The sequence below is a fragment of the Monodon monoceros genome, unplaced genomic scaffold (genome assembly GCF_005190385.1).
Source record: "Monodon monoceros isolate NGI ecotype Baffin Bay Population unplaced genomic scaffold, NGI_Narwhal_1 Super_Scaffold_3, whole genome shotgun sequence".
Classification (NCBI taxonomy): Eukaryota; Metazoa; Chordata; class Mammalia; order Artiodactyla; family Monodontidae; genus Monodon; species Monodon monoceros.
The window spans coordinates 32,935,287-32,951,296 of NW_021703780.1; the positions used below are offsets into that span (position 1 = coordinate 32,935,287).

The 16,010-nt window shown below is 44.5% G+C and overlaps 1 protein-coding gene across 7 annotated transcripts in view; it reads left to right on the top strand.

Moving 5' to 3' along the window:
* The window catches only part of TRERF1 (transcriptional regulating factor 1), a 204,383-nt gene extending 190,103 nt beyond the window's left edge, over window positions 1-14,280 (top strand). For 5 of the 7 annotated variants that reach the window (XM_029243689.1, XM_029243691.1, XM_029243688.1 and 2 more), the window contains 3 exons: window positions 3,847-4,050; window positions 6,738-6,985; window positions 10,574-14,280. In XM_029243689.1, the coding sequence (XP_029099522.1) occupies window positions 3,847-4,050; window positions 6,738-6,985; window positions 10,574-10,898 (777 nt within the window). In that variant the 3' untranslated portion in view covers window positions 10,899-14,280. The remainder of the gene's footprint in view (window positions 1-3,846; window positions 4,051-6,737; window positions 6,986-10,573) is intronic. The other 2 variants (XM_029243692.1, XM_029243695.1) reach the window with 1 other exon arrangement.
* Window positions 14,281-16,010: the final 1,730 nt, after the last annotated feature.

The following is a 16,010-nucleotide window of genomic DNA, read 5'->3' on the forward strand; positions in this document are numbered from 1 at the left end:
CGTGAGCCATGGCCGCTGAGCCTGCGCGTCCGGAGCCTGTGCTCCGCAACAGGAGAGGCCACGACAGTGAGAGGCCCGCGTACCGCAAAAAAAAAAGAAAAAGAAACCAGCTGAGGCAGTTACCTGACTTTAGAAGACAGCGGTCAGGGCTCCGAGGGCACAGCTCCCCCACGGTCCCAGGCCTGAATTGCCTGCAGTGCGATCCACTGACAAGGGGCCTGGGGAACATCCTCCTTCCCACTGACACAGAAAGGCGGCTGGTTCTCAATGGTTTTGAGAGGTTTAGCTCTGTGTTTGAGCTGAAAACCTAAGCCATGTCCAGATGGACAGATGTGCATCTGTGGACATGTGCAGGCAGGCAAGGAGCTAAGGCTGAGGCTTTAGAATCAGATGGTGCAGGGTTTAAATCTCAATTCAGTTTCTTTACCAGCTGTGTGCTCTGGGGAAAATTAGTTCTCTCGCCAATTTCTCATTTGTTTAAAAAGTAAAAATTTGGGGCTTCCCTGGTGGCGCAGTGGTTAAGAGTCCGCCTGCCGATGCAGGGGACACAGGTTCGTGCCCTGGTCTGGGAAGATCCCACATGCCGCGGAGCAGCTGGGCCCGTGAGCCATGGCCGCTGAGCCTGCGCGTCCGGAGCCTGTGCTCCGCAACGGGAGAGGCCACAACAGTGAGAGGCCCAGGTACCGCAAAAAAAAATAAAAAGTAAAATAAAAAATAAAAATTTGTAGGGAATTCCCTGGTGGTCCAGTGGTTAGGACTCCATGCTTTCACTGCTGAGGTTCTGAGGGCCCAGGTTCAATCCCTGGCTGGGGAACTAAGATCCAGCAAGCTGCATGGTGTGGCCTAAATAAATAAATTTTTTTTAATGAAAAAAAAATATTGTGCAGGATTTTTGTGAAAACTAGCAGTGTGTGTGTGTGTGTGTGTGTGTGTGTGTGTGTGTATAGTCCCTGATTCACAGCAGGCCTTCAGTATGTTGTCATCACCATCATCATTCATCAGTGACTGTAACACTCAAATTTGTGTCGTTGAAGAAATTTGGGTTGTTGAGCATTTGTGTTTTAACTTATAAACTTCTCGTAATACAAATGCCATTTGCAGGCCTGAGAAATAAAAATCTCCTCAAGAAACTCTTATTTGGACTCAGGGTTTTGAGCACTTTGTGTAATACATAACCATCTCCCTGCTCTGTACTTGCCCACTTTTCTGCCAATTTTGGAATAATACCAAATGTTTCCTTTCATGATGCATCACGAAATGGCCAACTTGTTGATACAGAGTGCTACATGTTAGGGTTTTGTCCTCTGTCTTTGCATCTCTCGTCACATTGGTGAGCACTTTCACTTGATGATAAATCATTTTGTGAACATGCGTAGATTGCCGTTTGAAGTAAACCTGTCTACGTTCATGAGACATATATAGTCACAGGACAGTATAATTTGATCTGTAATTTAATGGCTCTATGGAACTTTTAAGAGCTGTCAAACAATAGCATGGTGAGAAAATTGTATAAATTTGTATAACAACTTGAAAATTGTTTAACAACTGCTGTGGAATAAGTGCCATTGCCATTGAAAGTTACCATGTAATTTACTGTAAATGGTGAGCTGTAGGCCTCCGTCTGCTTAATATCCTGGTACCTGAGACCACAGAGTTCCAGTTCTGTAAAGGAATGGAGCGAACCCGTGGAGTTAGACGTAACATGATTTTACCTGAAATTCTCTGAGGTTGGAAGGTGGTTGATTCATATGAGAATAAGGCCATTTAAGTGATATCAACCTGTATATTCTATACTAGTAAGAGATCTGTAAGCTTATACCATAAATCACTCTGTAAAATGTATTAAGCCTACATCTGTATTCGTTGAAGTCTTTCAGCAAATGTAATCATTACTGATTAATCCTAATTTACCCACTGGAAACTGGGACCATTTCTTAAGTATACCCTGTTAATACATGGTCTCAAATATGCATATATACCATATTAAATAAGGATAATACTGAAACAGTGAGGAGTGTGCTAAACGCCCGTATTTACTGGGATTATCTTTCTCTCCCATCCCCAATCCAAACTGGAGAGAGAAAACTGGTGGTTTCTGGATCCTGGGGTACTGCTACTCTCAGAAATCTTTATTCTTCTTGGAAATTCCGGCTTCCAGGTTCTAAGAATTGTAGGCTTACCCAGAGTTACATTACTCTCTGGGGTAAACCAAACTGCAGACCATGTGCATGTTTTTTTTTTTTGTTTTTTGTTCTTTTTGGCTGCGTAGGATCTTCGTTGCTGCGCGGGCTTTCTCTAGTTGCGGCGAGCGGGGGCCACCCCTCGCCATGGTGCACGGGCCCCTCATGGCGGTGGCCTCTCTCGTTGCGGACCACGGGCTCTAGGCGCGCGGGCTTCAGTAGTTGTGGCACACGGAGTCTAGTTGTGGCTCGTGGGCTCTAGAGCGCAGGCTCAGTAGTTGTGACGCACGGGCTTTGCCACTCCACAGCATGTGGAATCTTCCCAGACCAGGGATCAAACCCGTGCCCCCTGCATTGGCGGGCAGACTCTTAACCACTGTGCCACCAGGGAAGTCCCCCAGCCCACATGCTTTAAGCAGTGGGTGTGCAGAGAGCCCAGCAGAGACAGATGACCCATCAGGGTGGAAGGCAGCCAGACATCCCTTTTGTGTCTTCATTTGCAAACTAGGAGGACTGTTTACAGCCTATTCAGTGACACAGCAAACACACTTTGTACACCGCGAAGTGCTGTAAAATAGACGCTAAAATGAGGTTGACATAACACGGAATTCCCATCCCTGGTCCTCAGTCCTTCTAGGCCCGGAGGAGCAAGCATCCCTTACACACACACCCTCGCCCCACCCGACCCCCGTGAGGACTGAGATTGCAGAGTAAGGTAGGTAGTTCACTAAAAGGGCCTCCTAGATCCCTGGCCCCCATCCCCACCCAGCCCAGGTACCTCCTCCAGGCTATTCCGTTAACTGTCTTGTTAACCTTGACGAAGGTCAGGACCTTCTGCTTAATTCTGCACCTTGTTGCTGTTCTGAAGCAGAGGGAGGGGACACAGTCACAAAGAGGATAATTATTCATAGAAATATTTTTCTTATTCTTTTTTATAGAGGGCCCATGATCAGAGACCATGATCAGAGACCAAAATATATATATATATATATATATATATATATAGCACATGATAAATAAAAGGGAATATCCCCTTCCATTTCTGCTCCTTTTCAGAGTCACTGTGGTTCAGTCTCTGATCCTATTTTCTGACAAGAACAGAGAAGAAGTGCATCAGAATGCCATGGGTCATGTGCCTTCCACAGGTCAAATCAATATCTCGGGCATCTTGCAAGGAAGTGTGTTAGAAGACCTTTAAAAACAAATCCTGATAGGTCTTTAGTCTCTGTCCAGAGGGGCTCCACAGTGTCATTACTGCTTGAAAACCCTTCTCACTGCTCTGGGGAGGCAGAGCTGCTGCAAGTGGGGTATCCTGCCTGTGTTTTAGTCAGTGTCAAGGTCTGCGGGTCTCAAACAAGGGGGAGAAACTCTACATACAGAAATCTGTATATCCTCTGCCTTAGGATATGTTTTTATAAGTGATAAGGGAACCCAAAGTGGGCTGGGGGGACTTCCTTGCCCTCAGAATTCCAAGTGTCCAATGACCAACCTTGTAGAAACCGTATCGCTCCCCAGAGGCCTCTGCCAGCCCTTCCTTATGCACAAAGAAGCCGATGCAGCCCCAGCGTCCAGCCCCTCTCTCTTCTCCTAGCCCCTGGGTTCTGTTCATCACTAAACATGCCATTTGGGGATTTTCCCCCTTTTGCTTTTATTGCCGTAACACCAGACGAGTGAAGAAGATGAAGAGGTACAGGAGGAGGAGGAAGACCCAGAAGAAGACAGGAAATCCACGAGAGAAGAGGAGAGTGAATTGCCCAAGTCTCCAGAGCCACCACCAGGCCCGGTCCTGGCTTCCACAGAGGGGCCGCCCCTGCAAGCCCTGGGCCAGCCCTCAGGCTCCTTCATCTGTGAAATGCCCAACTGTGGAGCTGTAAGTGTCTCTGCACCCTCCAGGGATCTGGGACTCCTGAGAGCCGTACATACAGCTGTGCCCGGCTTTAAGAGATGATACACTTTGCAAAAGGTGTACTTTCAGCAGTGAAAGTTTGGCAGAGGGAAGTCCATGTGGCCATGCTTTTCTTTCTTTCATCCATTTACTTATTCATTCAGCCCGTAGATATTTCTGGAGTGTGTGTTCTCTGTTAAGCACTGTGCACGTGCTTGGAAGACACAGGTCCGTCCCTGCCCTCAGGGAGCATGTGATTCAGGCTCTGCAATGGACCTTGGTCTCCAGAACTAACACTCCTCGTTACTTGGTGCCCCCCCACTCCTCCTGGGCTGTGTCACACAGGTCATGTCCTGGAGACATGCATTTAAATGCAGTGGGAGAGCCCACAGAGAAGGAGTGTCTTTTTATGGCATAATTACAAAGATTTAGCTAAAGTTTATCTTTGTACTTTTGGGGGGAAGCAAACAAGATTTACTAAGCAAATTATTCATGTAAACAGGCTAAAAAGGTGTCTGTGTAATTACCTAACCTAGTACTTTTCAAGTACATTAGAAGCATCATTTAGCTAAAATAAAAACAGTTCACCATTTGATCACTAAAGGATGGCCTTACAGAATCTGTACTGGCCTGATCTAAGGCTCCCTGTGTATTTTAATGGATATGTTTTTTTAATTGTTAACTTTGGACTCTCAGTCCCCTGGGTACCCCACTCATCTGAATTGTTGAGCTTTTCCCAAATCAAGTTTCTAAAAGCTGGGCACACCTGTGCAGGCAAGGTCTAGAGGTATTATGCAAAAACTTAGAATGTTGCTCCTTTCATATGAAGCCCTGTTTTCCCCAAGTTAGTGCTTATCCTTGCTTGTGTGTTACACAGGATAATACTGTTTTCCAGAGTGCATTGAATGCCGCTTATTGAGTCTGTCACTTAGATGAAGAAAGCAACAGTCTTTAAAATAGTTAGATCCTAAAGCAGAAATTCACTTGATTTACATTTAAGAAAAAATGAAAAACTCCTTTTAAATGATACATACATTTTGCGTTAGCTCTGAAGAGAACCTAAGAAATTGCTAGCTTGTTTCTATCTTTGATGTTTAATGAGCTGGACGCTTCACTCCATCATTGCCGTATTGTATACAGCACTTCCTTTAGGGGATGATTAAGATGTGACTTTCTATTTATGTTTTACACATCTTTATTGGAGTAGAATTGCTTTACAATGATGTCCTAGTTTCTGCTTTATAACGAAGTGAATCAGCTATATGTATACATATATCCCCATGTCTCCTCCCTCTTGCGTCTCCCTCCCACCCTCCCTATCCCACCCCTCTAGGTGGTCACAAAGCACCGAGCTGATCTCCCTGTGTTATGTGGCTGCTTCCCACTAGCTATGAGATGTGACTTTAAATGACAGTGTCCTTGGTGAATTTGTTTAGAAATTGGATGCTTCCTCAATTCATAGTTTGGGTGTACAGTAAATTCTTTCCTGAGCGGGAAATCATCTTTTACTTTACCCAATCAAAAATGCTCAGCAAGGTGAATATTTTTTCGTGACTTTAAAAAACAACAGGGAAAAACCATGTTAGTTTTATTCGGTGCCTAACCATGGAGGTTTTGGTTGCTAAATCAGCGCAAGATTTTTTTTTTTCCCTGCAAGACTATAAACAGAACTCATGAACTTAACACAGAGTGACCATCTGTGTCTGGACAGTTCAGTGGGTACTCCCGCTAGCTGATGCATTTAGCAATCTGGAAGTCAGAGCTCTTGGAATTCAGGGGTGTGGATTACATCCCTTTACAGCAGTGGATCTCTGCCGGGAATGAGTTTGTTCCCCATGAACATTTGGCAACGTCCGGAGACATTTTTATCACATCTAGGGAGGTGCTCCTGGCATCTGGTGGGTAGAGAGGCCAGGGTTGCTGCTGAAGACCCTGTGATGCCCAGGACAGCCCCACAGCAAGGAATCATCCAGTCCCAAATGTCAGTAATACTGAGGTTGGGAAACCGTGCATTATGGCAGCCGTCAAAAGACCAGGTCGTTCCCCTTTTTTTCATCCTGCAGTACAATGTCGGGGTCGGAAACGTTGCTTCAACACTGGGCTACTGATTGGGGCTTAGAAATAACATATAGATTATATCAGAGCAGCTAGTCAGTGTCTTCCAAGCTGTGTCTCTTGGGGTTCGAGGGCTTCCTAGAGGGGAGATAGAGCTGAGCAAATGGATTCAATTTTGGGAGGCTGTCTATTTCAGCCAGAGTACCTCTGCTTTGAGCTTTTGAATAAGACCTGATTTTTTTAAGTAAAGAAAGGAAAGGAAAGGAAAAAAGAAAAAAGAAAAAAGGGATGGAAGGTAGCTTCTGGCTGTTAAAAAGTTTGAAAGCTGGTCCAAACCCTCTCATTTTACAGATGGAAAAAATAAGGTGTTCAGAGGGGAAATGGCCCAATGGCCTCCCTGTGAGATGGAGGCACTGGATTGAGCCCTAGTCTTTGGTTATAACAGTGATGGGTTTTTTACTGGCACAGCGCTTGTGGTTGTGGTATTTGTTCTCTACTTTCTGTGGCATTTGCCCAGAGTTTGCTTATGTAAAACCCCTATGCCTTGTCATTAGACACTGTTTCGAGTATCACATGTTCTACCAATGAGTAACTAATAACCCTAATTTCCTTTTCAGGACTGTAGATGTCATGTCACTCCCTTTCTTCCCCAGGTGTTCAGCTCCCGACAGGCACTGAACGGCCATGCCCGCATCCACGGTGGCACCAACCAGGTGACCAAAGCTCGGGGTGCTGTTCCCTCTGGAAAGCAGAAGCCTGGCAGCGCCCAGAGCGGGTACTGCTCAGTGAAGAGCTCACCATCTCACAGCACCACCAGCGGCGAGACAGACCCCACCACCATCTTCCCCTGCAAGGAGTGTGGCAAGTAGGTAGAATTGGGCCAGGGACTGAATCTAAGTGTGTGATGAATAATGCCTCTGTAGGGGTTGGGCCAAGGTGGTCTGAGGTGTCTCCAGGTAGAAAAAGAACCCAGACTCTCCAGTTTTTCCTCATTTCATCCTTGGGGTCTACGTGGTGCCTCATGGTGAGTGGACCTTGTCTCTGACTCAGAATACGGTCATTCTGATGTCCTAAAGCCTAATAAGGATGGACATCATCAGAGAGCAAATCTCTAGTGACAAAACTTCACTCTTTTCCAGAAATGATGGATGGAACTCTGATTCCCACCTCTTCCCTTCACACCCAAACCATATTCACTAGTACTGACTGCTCTCTTTGCATCCCTGCCGAGTGATTTGAGAAAGGCTCTAAAACATCTAATCAGGAACTCTCTGTGGCAGAGATGGCTTTCCTACCAATACTGCTCATTCCTGCACCCAGGGCAGACATCACTAATCAATTGCTATACTTTTTGCTACCACATTAAGTTAAGACTCAAATCCTTTCAAATCCTTTAAATCCTAATGCTTCAAGCTGGCACAACCAATTGATCAGAGCTGACTCATGAGGTAAAGTCTGTTTGTCATCTCTGCCGTTTTAAGTGTAATTTAAAACAATGAAAAGGGGAAACTGAGAGTAGGTGGTAATAACAGCATTAAATAACGTTTACTAAGCACTTAATTTTGTTACATACTTCATGTAGATGAGATCATTTAATCCCCACACAGAAACTCCATGTGGCGCAGATACTGTTTTATCCTTGTTTTTACAAACAAGGACTGAACATTAGGTAAATTTACTTGCCCCAGGTCATACCCCCAGTAAAAGCAGAACTGAGATTTGAACCCCTATGTGTTCAAGTACAGAGCCTGGGCTTCTGACCACTGTTCCAGCCTAGTGGTTTGCTTTGTTTGCTTATTTATTTATCACTGATGGTGAGATGCACACAGTTCCCTCCCACAGCATCTAGTATAGAATTCCAGTTTACCTCTCGGTGAGTCTGCCTCCAGGAAGGGTTGTCATAAGTGACTTCTTTTAGGAGCCTTGCCGAGTTTCTCTTCCTGTAACCTCCAGTGTCTCAAACGTGCAGTGTTACCTGGAGAGATGCCCACGAGGTAGCTGCTGAAACTCTACCAAGGGAACATCCCTTGTTGTATGAATGAGGCCAACTGGGACCTCTGTTTATAATATTCATCCTCATGGAATATTTCAGGTGTATTTCAGGCATCTTAATAATTCTGTTGTTTATCAGTTACTCAGTATTTGCCTGGCACTGTTTTAAAGGATGTTTACGTGCATTGATTAATTTAATCTTAAGCCCGATGAGGTAGGTGCTCTTAGCCATAGGTCAGTGGCACCTGCCAAAGTGAGTTGGAACTAGCAACTCTCTTCCTGCAGAGATGGGGAGATAGACTTAGGCGTGGGTCCCCTCCTCTGGGCTCCAATGTCCTTCAGAGCCAGGACATGATATCATCTTCATGTCAGCAAGGAATAAATGAGCCCCTGGATTGATCATGGGGCTTACTTACTTGAAATAGGGAAACCTCCTCAGTAGGACTCCCCCCTGCTTGCCCTGGGGTGGGAGAGGCAGGGAAGGAGGGTCTCAACCAGTTTCTTCCCAGAGGAACCAGCATCTTTCCTCCACTCACTCCCCTCCAACAGGCGACAACTCCTTATTCCACTAGGTGGCGACAAAGGACATTTTAACAACCAGAAATAAGTATTTCAAGCTCTGGTTGTCTTTCAGTGACGTCCATTAAATGTTTTTCTTGTCTTGTTTTTATGTTGCTTGGGACCTTTTTCTACCATAACTCCAGTTAAGATTTTTATGGCAGAAATATTTTGTATGGTTTTCCAGATGAGGAGTAACATCAGGCACGTGTTTGCAGAATCCTTTTTTTAGCTGCTGAAATTATGTTCATTACGTTAGACAGTTTTCAGTATGTCCAGTGGTGATTCATCAACTCTGTTCTAAGACAGGGGTCTTAGAAATCAGGGTTTTTTTTTTCCCTTTATGAGCTCAGGAATAAATATTTATGCCACCCTCCCTCTCTAAAAACAGGCCGTCTCACATCTGGACAAACTTGCTCTGAAAAAGGTCCAGATAGAAATATTTTAGGCTGGGTTTTCCTGGCGGCACAGTGGTTAAGAATCTGCCTGCCAATGCAGGGGACACAGGTTCGATCCCTGGTCTGGGAAGATCCCACATGCCGCAGAGCAGCTAAGCCCGTGCGCCACAACTACTGAGCCTGCACTCTAGAGCCCGCCAGCCACAACAAGAGAAGCCATTGCAATGAGAAGCCTGCTCACCGCATCGAAGAGTGGCCCCCGCTCGCCACAGCTAGAGAAAGCCCACGTGCAGCAACGAAGGCCCAACGCAGCCAAAGCAACAACAACAACAAAAAAAAACCCATAATTCTCAACTTTAAAAAAAAAGAACTATTTTAGGCTTTGCAGGTCATTCTGTCTCTGTCACAACTACTCAGATGTGCCATGTTAGTGCAAAAGCAGCCATGGACGATACATAAACAAATAAACGTGGCTGCGTTCTGGTAAAACTTTACTTACAAATGCAGGCAGTGGGCAGGATTTGGCCCACTGACCATACTTGGCAGACCCCTTTTCCCAGGATTTCTCAGCCTTGGCACTGATATTTTGGGTCTGATGATTCCTTATTTGGGGAAGAGGGTCTGCCCTCTGTATTGTAGGGTATTCAGCAACATCCCTGGCATCTCCCCACTCGATGCCAGAAGTACCACTACCACCACCCAGCTGCGACCATCAAAAATGTCTCCAGACGTTGCCAGATATTCCCTGTGGAGGCAGAATCCCCCCTAGCTGAGAACCACTATTTCATTCTAAAGCAAGCAGGAGGGAACTATGATATATAATGGCCAAAACGAGACGGGATCTTGGGCGAAGAGGAATGGTCAGTGCAGCTCAGAAGTCCAGTACAATGAAGACAGAAGAGGGGCTGTTGGATTTGGCCACACGGTCACTAGCGAACTCAAGCACTTGGACTGAAGTGGAGGAGATGACAGTCCAGTTGGAGAGTGTGTAGGAAAGAGGCGCTGTACGTGTGTGCAGGCAGACCCTCTAGAATTTTGACGGGAATGACGGGGACAGGAGGCCAGAGGCAAAGGATGGGTTGTTTTATGGTGGGAACCAACAGAGCTTGGCAGCATGATTTGGGGATTCTCAGGTTGGTCGAGAGGGCTTGGTCAGTGTTGGAGAGAGAAACGGGGAAGATAAGGAGGAAAGAAACGCTTGTGCCCCAGGCCATAGATGGACAGGAAAGCTTTGAGGATTCATCCTCCGTTGTCACAGAGAGAAAGCCCAACACACCGTAAATGTGTTCCTGTCCCCATCCCCTTTCCTTGGAACGCTTGGAGAGAAGAGAGGTCACAGGTCACCAGGGGAGGAGGTCTTGGGAGCTAAGGAGATGGGAACTCTGTCAGAGCCACCCCAAACCAGACAGCAGACCATGCACCTGCTGTTGCCTATAGGATCCCTTGGAGTTCCAAGAACTCAGATCTTCTAAATTTCACATCCTTCTTTTTCTTCATTTTTATAGAGTCTTCTTCAAGATCAAAAGCCGAAATGCACACATGAAAACTCACAGGCAGCAGGAGGAACAGCAGAGGCAGAAAGCCCAGAAGGCGGCTTTTGCGGCCGAAATGGCAGCCACGATTGAGAGGACTACGGGGCCGGTGGGGCCGCCGGGGCTGCTGCCCCTGGACCAGCTGAGTCTGATCAAACCCATCAAGGACGTGGACATCCTCGACGACGACGTCGTCCAGCAGTTAGGAGGCGTCATGGAAGAGGCCGAGGTCGTGGACACCGGTCTCCTCTTGGATGATCAAGATTCAGTTTTGCTTCAGGGTGACACGGAACTCTAAAGCCCTGTGTGTCGCTTGGAGACGGCGAAAACCCACGGTCTCCATCCTCATTCATCAGGAAAGCTGAACTGCCTGCTTGTTTTGTAACCATTTTAAACTACCTGTTTAAAAAGTGGTCGTTTTTTTCAGGTTTAGAAAAAAATCGGGGTTTTTTCCTTTTATTTAAAAACGATTGTTTTGTGGGAGGTTGGGGGGGAATAAATAATTGGCACAATCCTACTTTAAGATGTGTTTCATCTGAGCTACATTCCCATGAATTCATTCCTGGTTGGGAATGAACCTGACGTTCATGTTCTTTTGCTTTCAGATGCCAACCATCCTGGTAGCCTTTTATCCCAAAGCTTGCATGAGTGAGTGAGTGAGAGAGAGAGAGAGAGAGAGTGTGTGTGTGTGTGTGTGTGTGTGTGTGTGTGTGTAAAGCAGGCTACTTTCTTTGTGCTGGGGTCTTGGGCCATCCTTTCCCACCAAGAGTCATTTTTATGCTGACCTCATTCTGCAGTTTGCAGTGAACTTGGCATCTTTGCCGGGAGACCATACTAGGAAGTAGCTTTCCAGTGAGCAAAGGCCGCCCTGTGTTCCACAGCTTTCTTCTAGCACACACGTCATTTGAAGAGTTGACCAAACGTGAAAGTCATTTTTCTCCCTGCCCTGCCCGTCACTTGGCCTGTTTCTGAAAACTGAGTGCTGTGTCATTTCAGGCTTTTCCTCCCTGGCCGTGATTTACTAAGAAGGTGATTCCTGGAGCAAGTGCGTCCTCTTCCCAGTTCCGTGAAGACCGGTTGACTCCAATTCATGGGTTAGCAGGATCCCTTGGATTTCCAAGAACTCAGATCTTCTAAATTTCACATGCTTCTTTTCCAGTTGGCCTGAGCCGACTAGAAATCCGTCTGGAGGAAAATCACCCCAACTATTAAGTTGCCAGGGCTGTTTTCAGGGAGGATGGTGGAAGAGCACAGATTAAAGTCCCTGGAATGCCAAGAGGCCCAAAAACTAGCTCAGAAGAGCTGATTCTTTTTTGCCACACTGTTAATGATCAGTGGAGTTCTGAAATTACGCTGTGCCACTTGGAAGTACTGTGAAACCTCATTCACTAGGATTCTGCTGTCATTTTCCTGTGCTGGACCGAAGTTTACCTTGACGCTAACTCTGAGGAAAAGGGTTGTCTAACAAATCTGATGGCAAATACAAGGGAAATAGCATTAAAGGCCAACAAAAATGGTTTCAGATACCACTTCAGCTACAGTGTTTACATTCAAACAATGAATGAATTCATTAAAGTCATTTACCAAAGCCCTTCTAGAATTCTCCAAGCTACATACCCCTGCTCTGTCTCCTCCTGTCCCTGCCGGCAGGGTTGCTGTTTGTACTTGAAGGTAATAAACCTGTAATCCTTCAAAAATGGCATCGAGCTCAGGCTTTTGAGCTGAGTCAGACTCCTCCATGGCCTCCATCAGGGCAAATGAGTGCGCGCGCCTTCAGGCTGGGATGCGGCCCCGGCACAGAGCTGACGCTTCTGACACCCCAGCTCCTGCAGGTGTGGCAGTCCTACCAGGGCACTTTGCTGGCACAGTAATAGTTTGATGTTAAAGAGGATGTCAGTGGAAGCATGAGGATAGGACTGGAGCATCTTTAAGTTGTCTCAGCAAAAGCTTCTAGCACACACTGAAGACCCACAGCAGCCCCGCGCAGGCAGTGTCCTCTGAATCTCAGGAAAGCCATGGACAGAAGATCAATACAAAGGTTCTTTTCATTGCCACCATTCGGTTTTCAGAAAAAGAGGTCTTGAAGATTTCCTTTATCTTTTTTTAGGGGGAAAAAAGTCTTTCATTTGCTGCCATTTCTGACAAATTATTCTATGTTCTGAGTTCAGAACTGCCTGGGGAGGGCATCAGCTTTGTGGCAGAGCTATTCCAGAACCATTCCAACTGTAATATTGGCTGATCCCATCTGTCCCAGTGACTACTTCCCTCCACTTGTGGGTGTCTGAGAGGGATTCTGGAATGGTTCTGCTATTGGGTCTATGAAAGCTTATCTAGCAAAGGAGCAAACACCCGGAAAAATGTTTATAAAGCAAATGTACTCATTCTGTTTGGAGACTTGCCCGGCTGTTCCAGTTTAAAACATTAAAATAAACTGAGTTGCCAAGGCAAAAATATAATGCACAATTTAATTTTGATTTTCCATGCAGTATAGCATTTGCATTTTTGACTTGAAATAACCAAAGAACTCCTCCTTGATGAGACAGTTCACTTTCCTGAATTAGTATTTTTCTTCACAATATCAACTTAAAGAATTGACTTCATAGTAAAATATTGCACTTATTTTTTTCCTGAAGTGATTCTGCCTGCATGTATGTGTTGTGTTTTAGCTCCTCAGCGCCCCATCTCTCCCCACCCTAAAGAAATTTTCTTCCCAATGGTTTGTCTTCAACGCAGTTACTGTTTACTATCAGATAGTTTTTCATTAGTGAATTTAGACCTCTTTGAGAAAGCTTGTATATAAAAAGTTAAAAGATATATTTTATGGAAAAACCCATCTTATTTTCAAATATATTTAACTGCTGTTCTATTTTATTAGAGGAAGGTTGTAAATATTTTCTAGGAGTTCTATTGTAAAGAAAAGTATTTTTGAAAAAAATTAATGTAATAAAAAGGAAAACATTTTTAAATAGTGGTTGTGATTGCTTCCTGTTCTGGCTTCATTGTGTTCTATTCGTAGGAAATGACTTGCATGCCTTCCCATTTTAGGATGTAATTTATTCTGGTTTGCACTATTTTAAGTTGACATCATAATATCTAATGTGCTTCACTGTATTTTCCCCAGAATGCAGGTCCCTTGGTCCATAGCAAAAGCACTATGTATAGCATATTCATACTTTTTTCTTTTGTAACGTGTGTATTTTTAATAAGGATTTTATGTAACATTTTGGCAAAAAGAGGACAGTATTTTCTAGTGAATTTTATAATACATTTTGCTAAAAGTGTTTCTTCCTAGGTCAGTTTTTGTTAAGGCGAACCAAAAGTCTTATTTTCCCAGGGGTTTAAAAAAAAAGTTTGAAGCTTGAAAGCAAAGTTATATTTAAACATCATATGTAACAAATAAATAAAGATGTTTTATAGACTTGTCCTCAAAAGGTTCATTCCTTAAAAACAAAAACAACTGGGGCATTCTAGATTGGTTTTCCCCGAGCGATGAGCATTTTATTTTAATTGCCACAATACTTTTTTTCAGAAGCAAGCCAGGAGAATTTTACTTAAAAGGTTCCGGTCATTAACCTCCTCAGAAATTTATTGCAGTTCTTACAGATAGGCATTCATCAAACAGAGATGTAACCAAGTAGACACTGTCATATTTATTTGTGAAAACCTGATTCAATATTGCATTAGCTGCTCTGAAAATAAAATGTTATCTTTTTGAGTTTCATTTGGCTTAAACATTCCTTCTTTCTAGCTGCTGAAATGACTTCTCAATGCTAATTTACCGTTAGTTTGTTTCTGGAGACCGGTTTAGAGGGCTGCTGATTAGATTTTTTATATATTTATTTATTTATTTTTGGCTGCATTGGGTCTTCATTGCTGTGCGCGGGCTTTCTCTAGTTGTGGCGAGGAGGGGGCTACTCTTCGTTGCATTGCACGGGCTTCTCATTGCGGCGGCTTCTCTTGTTGCAGAGCACAGGCTCTAGGTGCACGGGCTTCAGTAGTTGTGGCACGAGGGCTTCAGTAGTTGTAGCACACGGGCTCTAGAGCTCAGGCTCAGTAGTTGTGGCACACAGGCTTAGTTGCCCCGTGGCATGTGGGATCTTCCCGGACCGGGCACGAACCCGTGTCCCCTGCATCAGCAGGCGGACTCTCAACCACTGCGCCACCAGGGAAGCCCCACCCTGGTTTATAGGCATTGCTAATCTGGATTTCCAAATTCTACAAAGTGTGTTTACTTTTTAATGGTCAACAGCAAAGTTCAGGAGAAATCTGAAATTCTGGATTTCATACAGAATTTGATTTAAGTAGGGCATACCTGTTCAAGACCTTGATCTTCTTTGTTCTTTTGGGGTTTTATACTTTTAATTTGGGCAGTGTTAGTCATGTGCCAAAGAAAATAGCTCTTCCTTTACAAACACTACATTTAGCCAGTGTTGGAAATTTAAATTCTGCTTCCAGGGCCTCAGGTGTCCAATCTGAAGACTTTTTTCCTACTGTCTTAGCCTCATTCATTACTCACGTACCAGGCACTATTCCACGCTGTATTATACACAGGGCAGTTGAGTAGCTAAATGACTGTGACATCATTCCTGCCTGCCTGCCAAGGAATTTAATACTTAGAAAAAACATATAGGGGCCTGGGAACAGATCCAGTTCCATCACTGGGAAGAGCAAAGTTCATGCTTTGTTATTATTACTGAACCATCTCACCATCACCAACATATTCACAGCAATTTATAACAGGTGCTCAGCAACTATTTGTTAATTATCTCTCTAATCTTCCAGGTATGCTTATCCGTGTGTGTGTGTGTGTGTGTGTGTGTGTGTGTGTAAATAAAACCTCTTTTGACTTTACCTAAAGTCAATTCTGAATTCCACAGACTCCCAGTCTACCTTCCTCAGCCACAGCCAGCCAGCTGTGGAGTGAGGCTGAGTTTTAATGTTGGTATAAACAAAACATAATTAGGAAGGCATGTTAAGAAATTGAATAATATATTCCTAAGTGAACCATAGTGATCTTTGGGTCTCAGATATCCCTGTATAAAAGAGCCAAAGGGCTGAGTACTTCTTTATATGAGAGAGAATCTTTTGAAAAGAGCTGTCCTCCTCCCACACCCCCCCGCAAGGGAAGCGTTTAATGTTTCTGTTTGAGTCGTAAAGGCCAAGCAGCCATACATGCTTCCAAATTTGCATTCCAGCACACATATCCTTAACATACAACATGGATCTCTCTTTGGGCTGTTTGGGGTCATTACTTCGATTACTTCCTCTGCTTATGTAATTTTATTTTTGGCAGTCTTGCTATTTCTTTTTTTTTTCCCCCAACCACTTTATTAAGGTATGATTGACACATAAAAAGCTATACATATTTATTGTATACAACTTGATGAGTTTGGAGATAAGTGTATAACCA